We start from the raw sequence: 17,970 nt of genomic DNA, 5'->3' as shown, positions 1-17,970 counted from the left end.
AAAAATAATGAAGGAAAGTAAAGAGTGAGGCCATATGCTCTTATTGTTCAGTAACCCAGCTATGACTTTAATTATCCAATATTCCGTGGAGATCTGTAATAGCTTATACCAGCATAACTTCTATTAGAACTTTTGGGTCTTGTCGAGGCAAAAGTGCTGTTAGCACTTGATTAACTAGTAAGAAGGGAATAAGGGACAATTTCTTTTGCCACTTAACAATCCATTAATAAATCACTCTGGAGCACAAAACAAAGTAGTTCAAAAACATGTGTGTTTTGTTGTATCACTTTATTTGGATAAATGTGGCCTGATATCTTGGTGGAAAAAGTTAGTTCATTCGCTCTATTTTATACAGTATTCACTTTAACTTAAGATTCCCTCATGGCTCATAAAGTACTTTCTCCTTTACAGTGCTCTGAACCAAACTCTAGAAAAGCCAGGTGCTTTCTCATTAACTTATGGATAAAAAAAAAGTCAATTTTATGTTTCACTATAATTTTACTTTACTGTTGAAAATACACGCACAACAAAAAGTTATGTATGGAACATTAAATGAAGGGAGTAAAATACACCTATCTAAGCTGGCACAGGTTTATGTTTTAGCCTGACAAATCTCTGAAGGTCTGACAGAGGGCCATGCATACTTTGTAGAGCAGTGTTGTCCAAACTTGGCCATTTTAAGATGAGTGGACTTCAACTCCCAGAATTCCCCAGCCAGACATGCTGGCTGGGGAATTCTGGGAGTTGAAGTCCACTCATCTTAAAGTGGCCAAGTTTGGACAACACTGTTGTAGAGGATCATGACATTTGGCTGATCTTGGTGGGCAGCATTTCCTTCTATCAAGATTTAGCCTCAGAAAATGGCAAAGGGAATACTTGCCACTGAATGGAAAGTTCCATAATCACTTGGGGGGCTGTGAGATTAGTAGCTTCTTCCAAATCCTTACTTTGTGCTTTCTGTACAGTTATCAGTGGGCCCTTTGCAAACCCTGGATTGTATGTCATTGTTCCCTATTATTTCTTGTGAGCACTCTATTCACTTTGAAAGCAAAGAATGTTACATTTAAAACTTGAGATATTATGGTGATACAATGGTCTAGATATGCAATTCTTATACACATACATACGCATGATCCAGGAAAGTTTGTTCCAGATTATCTGTTCAAGATACAATTTGCAAATTCCGGTAACATGTACGGCATTTTGGATGTATAATTTACAATATGTGATTTTAGCAAGGTGCTCAGAGATGGATTCAGTAGATTATAAATTCTGTTTCATAAGCCAGCTAATCAACTACTAAATGCCTTTTAGAGCTACATCCAACAGCAACCTGGAAAAATGCAAGATAGTTAATTTCATCTCATTTCACCACCCATCCTGGCTACTGACAGCCTCATTTGATTTGCTTCATTTGTTAAAAGTGTATTAATTTTGTTTCTTCCATTACCTTTTGTTTTATTCTGGAGCTTACTTTACCACCCATTTTAATGACAGACTTAGTTGCAATTTGCTGCCTGTAATGTTTGTGTTTCCCACTCAAATTGCCACACATTTTTAGACATTTTACTAGCACCCTTCTACAAAGGGATGAGACATGCCAAATTTCAGACAGATAAAAAAAAGTGTTTTCATATTCTATGGAATTTAATAAGAGACATTTGACACACTGTTTTCAATTGGAAATTCAGGTGCCCTTCTGTTGCCTGAAATACCAGCATATTCTTTTCACTGGCATGAACACTTCAGGCATTTTGCTAACTCACTGAAAGATTCATGAATGTCAAATTTCAGAGAAAACAGAAAGCATCTCCATGTTACAGGCAGTTAAAGAAGGCCTAGTGACTGTCTTAACCAATGTAAACTGAACGAACAAGTAAAAAATAATTAACACATGTGACAAAATAGAGAATTGCAAAATTGCAGGGAAATAAAAAGTGATAAAAATAGTGATTGGGAAGTTAAAACTATTTGTAAGAACAGCAGAAACAAGCATTTCATCTCCAGAAAGAGAAGAATCAACCTCTGTAACTCTCCTCTATACGTGAATATGCTATGGTGACTGGAGAATTTTGTCTGCAAAGAAAAGCTACCAGAACACTGGACTCTTCAATTACAAAAAGCTGATGGCTGGACAGTTTAAGCTGCCAATTTCCCTCTCTGTTTCTGGCCCTTCCTTAACTTCAGGCCGACAGTTTTTGTGGCTCCTTAAAGAAATGGAAACAAATGAAACTAATATGTAGCTGCCCATGCATAATGCATTAATTTATATTGCATTTATTCTTGGTGTTTTGTTCATGATGAATCACAACTGATCCCAATTTGCAATCCTGTTTCTAAAATGGAGCGAAAGAAGACACTACACCAAACATGACTACAAAGGATGAGGATGTGGCAGAGCATTTTTTGAGGCTGTCAGAGTATGGAAAAAATACAGACAAGAGCAACAGCAGCCAGGAGACTTGGCCTACAAAGGACACTGTTCCATTAGCTAAGGAGTACTAGTCCCAACTCATTGTGGAAGGTTGAGCTATAGGATTTTTTTTTTTTAAAGGCGGCTTATATTTACAATATTCAAATAGGTAAAGAATGTCTGAAACAAAAAGACACACTTTTTCACCCTGAGCTTTTGGAGTATGCTAAAAAGCAATAACTTTAAAGACTAGGTAGGTTAAAACAATGCCAACAGTAGATGAAGAAAGCAAAACAATATATTGTTCAGGTACTTGAAGGATCAATTTTCTTAGAGACTTTTAAAAGGCTAGATGAAAGGGATCTTTTATGTGAAGTAAGGGCAGCCTTCAGGCTTTCAAAACTATTTTACATACCTTATTAGAATTCCAAAATCTGCCAGTCATATAAATAACATACTTTTCAGCTTGACAAACCAGTTTCTCTGAACATATTCATAGTATAGGAATTTATTTCCAGAACCAAAACTTCTGAGCTCATAGTTCCTTTAACACAAAAAAATCACTTATGGTTACCTCAAGCTGTTCCAATTTACATGGGAAGAAAAAAAATCATACTTTTATTGTTGCCCTGTCCCAGGAGGCAGAACCACCAAGCCCCCCACTCCATCCATTTTTATTTTCCTTTATCTGTTTTATTTTTATCTTGGTTTGGGTTGGGTGGGGCGTTATTTTATATGTTGACACTATTAGCCACTTAGAGCCTTCGGGAATGGAGGGCAAGCAAGCAAGCAAATAGATTAATAAACACTGCAGATCAACTAGACAACTATTATTAGATCCAGTCTACCTTCTCTCCATGCCTGGAATTATAGTTTCTAAGCTTGATATCTAAGATGAACTGGAAACAGCAATGGCAAATCAGTCAAAGAATCTGCTTGGGTTCTTCTAAAAAAAAAAAGTCCAACTATCAGTAGAGTTGATATACCAAATCTTTTGCCATTACAGTTCTCATCCATTCAAAACCTCAATGTAAGTGACAACTGTCACAAAGCTTCTTTTGAAATGTTCTGTGTTGGCTGAAATGTGTGCTACAACACTAGTTTGTTTGTTTAAACATTTGACATGCAATATTTAATTAAGTGAAATGTATACAATGGATTAAGACTTTTTAAATATAATAATAAGCCTATTAAACCAGTGGTGGGTGATCCTTTGCCTCCAAATCTCTTCTTTCTGCCCTAGGTTCACTCTTACAAAACTATTGCTCACCTTGCTAAGGAGGAAAGAACCCAAGACTGAAAACAGATTTTTTTAAAAGAAACCCTTTCTTCCAAACAAGGGAAACAACAGTCTCATCCATTCTGTCTCATGCTCCCACCCACTTCGGCCCTTGGACTGCCCAAAATGTTGAATATCATAGGAATATAATATAACCACAAACTTAGACTCCCAAGTCCAACCCTCTGCTCAGTGCTGTAACCCATATTAAAAGACCTCCAAAGATGACTGTGCAGCCTTCGCTTGAGCAAACCCAGTGAAAGGAGTCAATGCTTCTATTTGGTTCCACCCTTGATCTGCTCTTTCTATAACTTAAGACTGTTATATGCCTTGCCCTCTCAGATGATGGAGAACAGATCTTGGCGTTCTTTGTACTATACCCCTTCAGATACTCATTCCCCAAATGCTGCCCTTTTTTCAAGGCTAAACATACCTAGTTTCTTCAGTTCCTCCTTTTAAGACTTAGTTTTCAGTCCCCTGATGAGCCTCATAATCTTTCTTCTTGCCCAAGGGAAAACCCTTTCTCTCATTCTGTTTCTTTTCTTTTTTGCCCAGAAGGCAGAACAACGCTAGCTTGGTAAGAAATGTGGAATCCACCCATGTGCCCCATTGGTCTCCAATATTCCTTTGTAGCATTCATTGCTGAGCTTGAATCTTTATTACTAACCCTGTGGCAGGAGCACTCTTCCCACTTTTCTAATATTTGGGCCACTGGAAAAAACAAAATTAAGTCTGTTTTTGCAACTACACTGCAGGCTTTGTATATGCATAATTTTGGTATGCAACTAAATTCCAGCCCATAATCGCATCCTTTTTCCTTCCATGGACACAGATACACATTTTCATTGGGGTGTGAATTTGATGAAAGCAAATGTATTTAAATCTTTGGGGAATGTTTATAGCATTCCACTTGTTTCTGTCACAGATGTTTCAGCTGGTATAATTTAGCTAGCATGATCATTTACTTAAAGAAATGATTAACTGCTTTTTACAGATATTCTCACAGCAGAATAAAAGCAAACAGACTTTTAATTTATTCTTCTTGTTCCTTGGAACTCTCCTCTTCTGAAGTAAAATTAACAAGCACATTTATAAAATACAGTGAAACCTCAATTTATCAGATCTTAATGCAATGGATTTCACATACAAAAGACCAAATTTCTGCTGTGATTTACAACACTGGTGTCATGCCATCATGTCACAAATGATGCAAATTATGTTCCACACAATAGTCAGTTTAATTAGCAATATCTTTTCTTTCTTTTTGAAAAGGAGGCTAAGGTGGACATAAAAGATAGCATACAGCCAAACACCCAGGCGTGCACAATTAGCACATGGTCTATCATGTGACTGGTTGTTTTGTTGCATGAGCTTGAGTTGTCTCATCCCAAACATGACTTAAAATAATTGAGCTGATTGCACTTAGAAGATGCCATTAAATGCTCTTGACAATCCCCTGGATGCAGTTCTACCTAAACCCAGGCTAAATCACAGAGACTCCCTTCTTTAATTCTGGTGGTCCCAACAGTCCGTGCTGTTAACCCAGTGTTCAACCTCTCAAATGAAATAGCTCCCCAGGATGCAGAAGGATAAGTCTGCTTTCTCATTTTACCAAGTTACTTCTCAAAACTGTAAAGAAAACGATGATGACTGAAATTATTCTGATAGAACATGAAGTTTCTATTGCTCAATATAGGGTTGGTTTTTCAATCATCTTTTGGACTGGACATCTGCATGTCTTTACTATGATTCATAAACTGTGGAGGAACATAGGACTGTACACCTGGTTCAAGTAATAATTATCTTGTTTTCATTAACAAAGAACTAGTTGTATGTTTGAAGACAATTCTTACCACTGCTGTCACCTGAGTATGGTAATACTATGAATTGCACCAAGGAAGCCAAAAAGCTCAGCCAGATTGTACCATTGTACCATTCAAGATTCAAATCTCTGATTATAAAACAAACTTCCCTTCAGTTTATATTTTGTGGAGAGGAGAAGGTACTTCACCCTAACACAAAAATAATGAGTCAATCATGAAGATTCATCAGACCACTTAAGACATTTTGGCTTGCATTCCATATACAGAAATTGGCTGGACAATTAAAGTTTCAGATGATTATTTCTTTTCACTGCAGCAATGGGACAACAATTTTTTTGCTCCCCAGATCTTCTGGATTTTGGTTTCTGCTGTGCCATGAGCAAAGGATTATGTACTTAGAGTCAAAAACATTTGGAGAATACCCGGTTGTCTACTTCTGGCTTAAGAAGTTCAAGGCAGGTTATATGACACCCAGAATCATCCTTCAACATGCATTCCCTGAGATGGCTGCCTTACTCAATTCAATAACAGGGACAGTCTAGGAAGAAGGTCAGGACCCATACTCAGGAATCCACTACTGCCAGAGGCCACAGTTATGATCCTGGGCACCATATCTGAGATTTCTATCTCAGAGTAGAAATTCACTTCATATCACACATCTATCTATTCAACAATCTACCCTTTGGATGGAACAACTAAACAGAAAAGCCACATTGCAATTAGGCATAGTGTTTTTAAAAGAAACAAAAAGTATAAAATCCCTGAAATCTAGGGGAGAAGCATAAAAGCAAGTTCATGAGAATGTAATACATGTCTTCAAAGATCAAACCAAAGGCCTATTCAAAGTCCACCATTTTGTTTTGATAATAACCAACCAGATGCTTTGGGGAATCCCACAGGAAGGATAAAAGGTTTCACTTTTTGCCATTTATAGAGCAGCATTAACAACAAAGCCTAAAGGTAATATAGTTTAAGATGAGCACGAGACCAATAGGTATCCTTCATATTTTTTTTTTTCACAAATACTGATTTAAGCAGCATAAACGCAGACTCTGCTGACGAACAGCACTAGAACAATGTCAGAATCACAGAGACTATAGAAAAGGAAACAGTACACAGAAAAGTACAGTCAAGTCAGTCTGGCGATTTCCAGATACAGGTTGCAGAACAGACCTTTTATAGGTGTCAAATTTATAGGTTAAACTTAGAAGATTAAAGAAAACAGGTGCCAGCCCAGTATGGACATGCAGGTCAATATAATGGACAGATTCACTAGACTTAACTTGTGTATAAGAGAATCTGAAAAACTATGGGGAGAGATAAGAGACGTTATGAAAACCAAAGCAGAAAAAACGATATTCACAATATTTCAAAAAGTAAAGGATCACAATGACTTTTGGAACAAGTTATCATAAAAGATGGGGATAGTAAAGATTGGGAATAAGAGGCACATATGATGACTGAATGCAATCTTCCAGTGTTAAGCAAGAAAGGATAAGGAAAGATATCTCAGGTGAGAAGATCAACAAATAGAGGAATAAAACAAGAAATGGAAAATGAAAGGTACATTGAAGAAGTTCAGAGAAATGCCAGAAAAATGTATAGCTAGGATAGGAATACTACAAGCAAACATGGAAGTGGTCCAATAGAGGCTAATCAAATTAAAGGAAGATAGGACTATGGTAAACTATGCTGAAATCTTTTATAAATGGTATAATAACCGAAATAGATGATTCCACCAGAAAGTGAGACAATACAAATAATAAATAAACAAACAAAGGAGAAGTAGACTCAGATGAAATGCTCACTGAACTGTTTAAAACTGCAAAACAGGCAGTCAAGTGTTATCAACCCTGTCAATAGATATGGAACATGATCGTAAAGGTAATCTAAGGAAGGGAGTTGCACAGCATGTGCAATTACTGAAGCATTGCAGTTAATTCCTCACATAAGAGAGAGAAAGGTCAAATGGTCAAGCAGGTTTCAGAAAAAGTAGGAAGACATAAGATCAGATAGCTAAAATAAGATAGATAACAGATACTGCAAGAGAATTAAAGAAAGAGACTTACCTTTGCTTCATTGATTACACCAAGGCCTTTGTCAGTATAAATCATGCCAGGATATAGAATATATTAAGAGATAATAGATGTGCCAGAACACCTGATTATTCTTCTGAGGAAACTTTACAATAAATAATAACTGAATTTGGACAAGCAGGGTGGTTCAGAATAGGAGAAGAAATGAGTCAAGGAAGCCTATTGTCCTAATATATCTATTTAATTTACATGGCTAGCACACGATAGGAATGGCAGAATTGAAAGGGATGACAGTTAGAATGAAAATTGGAAGACAAAATATGAATAATTCAAGACACATGGAGAATGACACTTTATTTGACAAAAGCAACTACAAAAGAAAAAAGGGAAATAGAAATAAAGCATGTTAATATTTAATATTAAGTACCTAATAGCCAGCATGCTTGGTGAACTTATAGTTGAACATGAACTTTTAAACGTGAAAGTGATAGACAGTTTTGTTTTCCTGGACTCAAGAAGGAAAAAAAGATGGACAATGTGATAAATCAAAGAGGAGATTAATCTTACGCTGACAAATTTAAACAAGCTCATAAAGGATAAAAAAAATATTTCAATGACAACAAAAATTAAGCTAGTTAAAAAATGATCTTTCCAATGATTGTGTATGGCTGTGAAGGCGGGACACTGAAAAAGAAGAAAAAGAAAACAGATGCCTTGGGCTTATGGAATACAGTTACTAAGAGGACCTTGGAAGAATCAAGCATCAAATAAAGATTGACTGCTCCCTTGCAGCCTTGGTCAGCAACACAAATCTGCATGTTTTGGGCATGTGATACAAGCAGATGCTACATCTGGAAAAAGTGTTTATGCTTGACAAGGTTCAGGGAGCTGAAAACTGATATGTTAAGATGGATAGATGTGTTTGTTTGTTTATTTTAAAGGGCTTATAGGTCATTCCAATCAAAACCAGCTCTGAGTGGCATACAGTTCTCCCTCCGTAAGTCAGGATAGAAACAAAACAAAAAACAATATGCAGTCATACAACATATTTAATAAAATCACATATATAAGATCCATAAATGAAACATAATCAGCTAAACGTAATATAAAAATGGTTGATTTTAAGTTGGATATTGTTGGTTTTTAGTTGGTTTTTAACTGCAAGCCACCCAGAGTTGTTTGGGAGTTGGGTGGCCTATAAATTAACTTTGAAGATTTTCTTAAAAAAAAAACAACAGTTAAAAATGAATGGATAGCATCGAAGAGATTACTGGAATGTCTTTGAAAGAAATATACATTGGCAAGCATTTGTCCATGTGATCACCAGGAGTTGAACCTGGTAAGAAACTAACTAGGTAATTAATCTAACTGGCATTTAAAAAAAAATAACAGAAATGTTCTCTACAAAAAGAGTCTATATTTAAGGATTGCTTTTTGTTAGTTCTGTTGTAGACTTGGCCTATTTTATATAATCACATTTTTACATTTTTATTATCTAGGCTCTCATAAGTGTGTCTGTTTTTCTAAGGAACATGTTGAACAGCAGATGGTGGTTCTTCAATAAAAAAAATCACAATGCCATATAATCTGCATTTCAGCACAGAAACCCTAGTGAGTCTTGATTCTCTGAGGTCTATTTTCAAGAACTAAATCCCCAGACAACAATATGAAAAAACAAAAACTATACTGTAGAGTATCCTAGCAATGGATTCACTGAATATTCTATGTTAAAACCAGGAAAGATATTGAAATCAGATTTCAGTTTAACACAAATGGTACTTTACAGTTATTCCATAAAAACAAGATGTGTTTACTTTGAAGTATAAATTGTTTCATAACAGATTTTTAGGCCAGTTAAGGAAAAGCAGCAAAGCAAATTACAGTACTTTATGAGGGGGACAATCAGTTATTCAGGGCTAATATTTTAATAGGAATAAAAAGCCAGTCTACTACCTTATGAAACTCCATCAAAGTATAGAGGACACAAAATCAAATATATAAATAGTTGATCATTGTTGAAATGATGAATATTTAGGGAAGGTTCATATATTGTTCTAAGCCCAAACCACTGTCTCTGTGGTATCAAACCACATTCAGAGTGTGTGGGATGAAACAGAACTCAGTATGACTTAGGACATGGATATTTATTTAATCAATTTATTTATTTAAAAGACATATACAGCTGCCCATCAAGAAACACAACTCTAGGTGGCTCGAAACGATGGTACAAAACCAAAACACCACATCTGTTCTCTGTTGGATTGTTTCTTGTCTTGTCTTGTCTTGTCAAGATTCTTGTCTACCTGACCAACAATTCAGGTTGAATGAGGATGTGCTCTTGGAAGGGGCTGCTCTTGTGAGATACTCACTGTGCAGAAAGCCACAATAAGGCATTTTCAGTAAAGGCATCCCTCCCTGTTCAGTTATGACTGACACCCATCCCAGTTCCCTCAACACAAAAGGATACCACTTTCAACTGGTTCGGTGAAGATCTGGGCACAGAAGGCTGAGAAGGAAAGAGTGCATTCTCTTTAGAGTGTCTCTCCAAGTACAATTTCTTTCATACTTTTATTAAGTTAACTAATCCCACAATATAATGGGTTTAGCTAGGGGAAAAGCTAACCATTACAACCCCACCAACTGAAGGAATAATTCTGTGACAGAAGAGAGAAGATAAACACAGTGTGCCAGTCAGCCATGTGAACTTCCAGGCATAGAGACTGCATTTAGAGATGATAATCTAAGATTGGGGAAAAGCTGGGAGGAGACAGGTAAGATTTTTCCACACAGAGAGAGTGTCTCTCATGCGGGGAAGAAAAGAAGTTGAAATGGGCTAAGCAGATGGGGTTTCAGCTGGACTCAAAAAAGGAAAGGAGAAGATGGATAGGTGCTGAATATGGGCAAGTTCCTGGGTGATGGAGGGGTTGCTATGCACAGAGAAGGAAACAATACTTCAAAGAATTAGCCTAGCTGGCACAGCATTTCTGAGGGAGAAGAAAATCCAAAGATGAAAAAAGAAGCTTAATGGTCAGCTAATCAGAAGAGATTGCCAAAAGGATCCAACAAAATGCCCTTGATTAACTTAGTAATAGCTATATGCATGGCAATTGACACACACTGATATAAGAGCAGAAATGTTACTTCTGCAGGCAGGAAGGTAATCTGGGAGATAGTAACTGACCCGTGAGTTTTCATGGTTGAGTGTAGGCTTGAGCCTGGATCTCTCTGGTCCTGGTACTCATTTTAAATCATTTTTTAAATATATTATTAATCATACTGGCAATTTCAGATGGAATAGCAAAATATAAGCTGAGTAAATATTAGTACAATAGATCTTGTTTGCACATGATGCATATATATGCATGGACTGCTTGCAACAGACCAACCCATTCATGACATGTATGAAGCATCAATCATACATGGTATTCTATTTATGGGGAGGGAACTCATAAATCTGGGACTTTCAAAAATTTTAGACATAACTGTGTTAACCAAATCCTTACTTTGAAATAGTGCTGTATTACCAGCAACAATGGTAAGTGTAACTGTAAATTGTATAGTCTAAGTCATAAAATGATTGTGACATATTCATTGTATACCCCACCAGAAAATAGCTAGGAAGTCTCTCTTCACAGCTTTCATTGAGTTTCTAATGACAAAACCAATAACTGTCAAAAGCATCAGTGTCAGGTGAAGAAATGTGCCAGTTTTAATTATCCAGACTGTGTTTGAAGTCCTACAGCTGCCATAGTATGTTTATGCCACTGGCAATGTGGAGAAATCCCTAACATTTAAGGAAAATAAATTTTTCCCATGTCTTATTTTCTTATTCACAACTCCAGATTACATTATTATTGCACAGTCTGAGTTCAAGGTTTAAAATATGGGGCGGGTGGATGTTGCCCTTTTTATGTTCCTAAGTATGTTTCTCTGGGGTGTATGGAGTGTATTGGAGGGTAACGGGTGCCCAGGGAGAGGTAACACCTCCGGTGGAAGGGCCTACCATGCCCTTTTCAGGGCTGTTCATTCACCTTTGGTCCCCACCTGGTGCTCAGCTCTCACCTGTGGCTCCAAGTAGCTGTAAAACGTGCAGCAGCCACACCCTGGTCAACTGTCCTGGCAAACGGGCCAAACCAGGTGAGGGTAGCTGACAGGTCTTCGAGCCTCGGTGAGGTAGGGGACTTGTCTATCCCAGCATATGAAGTCTGGCCTTGGCAGATTGAGTGGAGGAGACTGACCAGTGGTCAAGAAGGCAGGCCCAGTAGGCGTTGTGGAAAGCTAAGAGCATAACAAGACACTTTGACATCCTGGTCATCCACTACAGCAGGAGGGTCTCCGGCAGTAATGGTTCTCCGTGCCACTGGATTAACGTCTCTTATGCCAAGAGAGTGGGACTGCCCCTGTGCAATGGCTGTTCCACTTAAAAATCCATCATGCACAGGTTTCTGCTGTGCAATTCATCTTCATCTACAACTCATCTGCAATTCACCTCAATCCAAACCTAATTCATTGAGCCCTGCAGCAATGGGGGAATGATGAAAAAACAGGTGGAGATGACCACTGGCAGTTGTAGTCACAAACCTGCACATGGGCAGCCTTTGGACCAGTGGTCATTTGTTGCAATACCTGGGGCAGCAGAGATGTCTGGCAGCATCCACAGTGACTGGGCAGCCCTTTTTAGGATAGCCCTGCTCACTCTCACATGATGGAGGGGGTTCGAAAAGGTACCCTAACACTGCCTGCCCCACAACATCTGGCCAGCTAACTCTGGCTGGCAGATCATCTCCTTAGCGGTTGAGCATCAAGAAAAATGAACCAAAGAAAATTCATTTTCAGTGCCTGGAATGTCTATACCTTGATGGATAGAGGTAAGGTGTCAAGGCCCGAAAGACGAATAGCACTCAAAGCAGCCAAACTTTGCCATTATAGCATTGACACTGTTGCACTCACTGAGACCAGGCTGGCAGACAAGGGTTCATTACAGGAAGCAGTGAGTGGATACACATTCTTTTGGAAAGGGAAGCCACAGACTAACAACAGGACTCACTGAATAGGTTTTGCAATCAAACCTGCTCTGTTGAAGAACATCTCTACTCTACCCACTGGAATAAACCAACTTATTATGAAGTTCTGTTTTCCTCTCAGCAAGTCCCAGTACATCACCATTGTTAGCATCTATGCACCAACTCTCACAAGTCCAGATGAGGACAAGAAAGATTTCTATGAGGACCTGGACCAGATTATTCGAACAATCCCCACCAGTGACAGACTCATCATTCTGGGTGACTTCAATGCTAGGGTGGGGATAGACAGTAACAACTGGGATGGAGTCCTTGGGAGACATGGGGTGGGAAAACTAAACAGCAATGGCCTGTTGCTTCTGAACAAGTGTTCAGACTTGCAGACAAGTACAAAACAACTTAGATGCATCCCAGGTCCAAACACTGGCACTTATTTGACTGTGTATGACAGTGCAACCTTAAAGACATCATCATCACCTGGGCCCTGCGAGGTGCTGAGTGCTGGACAGATCACAGGCTGGTCTGCTTGGTCTTCAACCTGCACATAGCCCCTTTACATCGTAAGCAATCAAGGATTATCAGAATGTAATTCAACACTGGCAGACTGCAAAACCCAAGCCATTTTCAAAATGTACTTAATGAAAAACTCTCTGGCAATTTACGACTTTTAGGAACCTATTCTGAAAAATGTATGCAGTTTAAAGATGTCATCTTGCAGACGTCAACAACTGTACTCAGACTGAAAACCCAGTTGCATGAAGACTGGTTTGATGAAAACCGTAAGACCATTTCAGCAGCCTTCCAGGCCAAGAACAAGACCTATGAAGACTGGCAGAATGATCCATCATCTGTCTCAAAGACAGCCAAATTTAAACACCTGCAGTCCAAAGTACAGGTGGAATGGTGAGTAATGCAGGACGAGTGTGGTAGAGAAAGGCTGAGCAGGTGGAATGTTATGCAGACATGCATGGCACCAGACAATTCTTCAGTGCCATAAAGTCTGTTTATGGTCCTTCTAAATCAGGATGCTCCCCTTGCTGTCATCTGATGGGTCGAGCCTGATCAAAGACCATGAAGGACTGAAAAACCATTGGACTGAACACTTTTCCAACCTGCTCAATAGGCTGTCCACAGTTGATCCTGATGTCTTACAGCAGATTCCTCAACTGCCAGTTTTGGATGAACTAGATCTGCCTCCCTCTGCTGATGAGATCAAGAAAGCAATCTCACAGATGTTTGAACAGACTGTCCATTGTCTGGACCTCCCAGAGGTGCAGTGCACAACAGCTGCATTTGCCATTTCCAGTGGATGAGGCAGGGTTGTGTGCTAGCCCTAGTCCTGTTCAATCTGTTCTTCGCTTGCATGTTGTCATATGTTGTCCAGGGTTTAAGAGGGAGTGTACATCAGGTACCGATTGGATGGCTCTCTCTTTGACTTTTGTTGCTTGAATGCTGGGATGAAGTGCCTCCATACAGTCATTCAAGAAACCCTCTTTATTCATGACTGTGCATACCTGGTGCACAAAGGCAGTGACCTACAGTTGATGCTGAACAAATTCTCAGATGCTGCTATGTTCTTTGGCCTGACTATCAGCCTAAACAAAACTGAAGTACTTTACCAGCCCATGCCAAATACCAACCCCGTAGGACCAAAAATCAACTGTTGCCAATACCCAGCTGACAAATGTAAACAGCTTCAAATGCTTAGGAAGCATCATCTCGAGCGATGGGTCTTTGGACAAAGAAATTTACTCCAGGATCAGCAAAGCCAGTCAGGCACTGGGGCTGCTGCATACTAGAGTGCTCAATCAACACATCTATATCTCCATAATGCTGAAAGTCCACAGAGCTGTGGTCATCCCTTCTCTCCTATATGGATGTGAGTCCTGGACTCTCACATCAAACAACTGGAGAAATTTAACATCTGTGCTCTCCACTCCATCCTTGGCATCCATTGGCAAGACCGTGTCTCCAACCTGGAGATCTTGGACCATGAGAAGTCCACCAGCATTTAGTTCCTGATTATCAGAGCCCAGATGCAGTGGGTAGGACAGGCAGAATGGATGGCCACTGTATGCATCGCCAGATGCTCTACGGTGTACTGGAGATTGGGAAGAGACCTTGTGGTCACCCACACAAGCTCTGTGAAGGAAACCCTATGCTGCTGTGAAATCCAGCCAAGGGAACTAGAAGCTGCAGCTGCTGACAGAACCCTCTGGCGAGCCCTGTGCTATGAAGCCTCTACTGGTTTTGAAGACAGGTGCTGCCAAAAACTGATAGAAAACTGTGAGCTGCGTCACAGAATAACACCCACAGTTATTACAACAATGGATTTCCAGTGCCCCCCTTGTGCTAGACTCTGCACTTCCAGACAGGACTGCAGAGCCACCTCCTTGTCCATAGATGAACTGCACAACAGCGTGTCTTCTTCAGACTTAAAGGACTACCTATATTCATGGTACTGTGGGAATACATTGAGTGCTAGACTTTTCCAGTGCAGGAATGCCAATTATATCAATAATGAATTATGACACATTTTGTACGAAGAGTAAAAGATACAAAGCAAGATTATCTGTTAAACTTGGGAAAAGGCAGGAAGAAGTGACAATTTAAACATAGAGGGATTATATTCACCTTCATGTTTACAGAGAACAGTCAACAGATTTATATGTCTTTATCTAGTATGCATTAAATATATTTATCTAGTCATGCTATATTCAAGTATATAGGTAGCTTCTGGCAAGTTCAAGCCAGCTAAAAGAGAGATCCTGATAAGTACTATCTGCTTGGGTTGAGTAATGCTTCAGATACAATTTGGAATACATGGGGTCAGGAATGCAGTTTTCCCAAGATTACACAGCCCTCCGCTGCAGCGTGAAAACCAATGTAAAACAGATGCAACTGCTTTAATGTGATACACACCAAAGTTGCATTTGCACTTCCATGCATTCAAAGGTACCTCTTCAAATCAAATCTAAAGCAATGCAACTCAGAATATATGTACAGACCTTACTTTGCATTCAATCATATATAACACAGGGGCAAACTAGATCATGCATTAAATATATAGCACATGGGTGTCCTTCTGACTTTTTTTAGAGCAAGTGGTCAGTAGTCCAATTCAAATCATTCACATGTATGCGTAATCTAATTTTTTTGCTCTCGTTGTTTTAAATATTAATAATAGTTTATATTATTTAACAGTAATGTAATAATTATGAGGCAGAAATGCTACGTACGCATAATAGCCAGACTCTACTGTTGTTATATATATATGGCCCTCATTTTCTCAGATCTGAATATGCTGCAGTTCCTCAATCATAGTCACAGACACTAATAATTTACCTTTGGCAAACTTCATCCTACAATGCTCAAATCCCAATATGTCATAAGAAATTATTGTTCAATTACATAATTTTTCTAAAGAAAAAGTTATGTGAAATTTAAAATATTTGTTTTCACTGGCAGTATAAATGGGAATATTTAAGATTTTGTTTTACTGACTCATCCATAAACAAATTTGAACAATGGTCATGCTATCAAAATGTATAGTCTATATAAGTAGATGTCTTTTCTCAGACTCTGAGAATATGACTGATACAGAAATAAATTAAACAGATAGGTACTCACTGGCCGAGTCTATCCTGCCTAGTCATGCAGCACGTGTGCAATGAAAAGTGATACTTCTTTCATACAACCCTTCTCACCTTTTCGATTCATGCATTGCAAAGATGCTTCAGTAGTAAACCATCCGAAGGAATTGATACACAAATCAATCCCAGAAAAGCAGTGTACGTACACTTATTCATTTCAGAGATCACAGATCATAGATGAAAGAAATTAAACTCCATTCCATAACTGATCTGGCCCACTGATGTCTCATAGTGAAATGCTTCAACGTTAGGATGCCTGTGTGTTTAATTTGACATACAACTTCCATTTGAAGAGCTGCCTATTCCAGTTCAGAGATTAAGAAAAAGGAGATCAGGGCCATAAAGTTCCCAGCAGTTATTTCTCTACGCCTTAAATTGATCAACCACACAAATTACTGGGTCATAATTTTCCATATTATCCCAATATTTACATGCATTTGTACATGCAAGTTGATATATATGATATCTCACTGCAGAGAGTTTTGAGATTGTGGCAGGATATAATTGCAATAAATAAATAAATGTATTATTTGACCATTGAAATTATATCAACTATTTTTAAATGGACTCATATAAATGTTCATGGCCATATTTAAACAAATCTGTTTTATCTCCTACTCTATTTTGTGGTGCTCATTTCTCTACCTTTTTGGGTAGGATAATAATTGTTCTGTTTTTTCAACTGATTTATTGATAATCAGAAGGTGTTGTGTCTAACCATTCAATATCCTACTGTCAGAATGCTTCAAATATGTCTTCTAGAACAAGAGATACATATCCTTTTATCAACATACATCCACTACAGAAATGAACATTCCATTTTTAATCAGTTTGGCAAAGCATCATTTAATAAGAAAAGCATCTTTAGAAGGGTTTTTTTTAAAAGACTTCATTTCTGACAATTTAGGTACGACCATTAGAAAGTATCTATGAGACAATGCAAATCTTGATCAACATTTGACACAGTTGTTTCATGGATACGCATAGTAAGATTACCTTCCTATCCGGCCAATTATATTTTTCAAAGATTGCATCATATGTATCCACAGCACCATCAGTAATCAGCATTATGGCTTGACTGCAAATACTTCCTTGTCCTGTGTGATTGAACTAGAAAACAAACGAACATTTTGACATTACTTGGGTGTTGACAAACTTAGGCAAACAAGCTTTTGCTATAAGAAACCTATGTTTCACTGAGTATTTCCATCTAGAAAAAGAATATTTTGAGATTTCATTTCTGATTTTGATGGAGCATAGTAGTCATACATACTCCACATTTAGAGTATGATATACTTTAATCAGTACAATGCCATATGGAATATTTTTATAAAGAAGCATCTATTCCATCAAAAAAATCAAGTCTGCCAATTACAAGCCCCAAGGCAAGAAATATTTAAGTGCCTCAACTTTGCTGGAAATATGTCAAAATATTAGCAATCATCTTTAATGATCAAGTCAGTGGGAGAGAGAACCAAAAATGAAGAGGGAATATAAAACCAATTTTACTAATCACCTTGTTGCCATCAAGGTAATTTGCTTACTTTATGGATTTATCCCATTTCTTCCCAACCAAATATCTACACACACACACACACACACACACACACACACAGTGTTCCATTTTTCCCTTAACTAGATCTATCAGTTTTTCAAGGCAGACATGGCTCTTTCCTACTTTTATATTCTCAGTCTGCTAGTTCACTGTCCCTACTCTCAGGCTCCCCAGTACTTTAAAAGCTCCT

General features: G+C 38.2%; 1 protein-coding gene across 5 annotated transcripts in view; it reads right to left on the bottom strand.

Moving 5' to 3' along the window:
• The window catches only part of CACNA2D3 (calcium voltage-gated channel auxiliary subunit alpha2delta 3), a 577,343-nt gene that overhangs the window by 251,737 nt on the left and 307,636 nt on the right, over positions 1 to 17,970 (bottom strand). For all 5 annotated transcript variants that reach the window (XM_088134187.1, XM_088134188.1, XM_088134191.1 and 2 more), the window contains exon 11: positions 17,222 to 17,335. In XM_088134187.1, the coding sequence (XP_087990313.1) occupies positions 17,222 to 17,335 (114 nt within the window). The remainder of the gene's footprint in view (positions 1 to 17,221; positions 17,336 to 17,970) is intronic.

The sequence above is a fragment of the Python bivittatus genome, unplaced genomic scaffold, assembly GCF_059951505.1.
Source record: "Python bivittatus isolate LINGU-HERP-01145 unplaced genomic scaffold, Pbiv_v1 ctg000080_np1212, whole genome shotgun sequence".
NCBI classification, from domain to species: domain Eukaryota; kingdom Metazoa; phylum Chordata; class Lepidosauria; order Squamata; family Pythonidae; genus Python; species Python bivittatus.
Note: the sequence above shows the minus strand (reverse complement) of the source record. Positions and strands in the feature narration are given on the sequence as shown.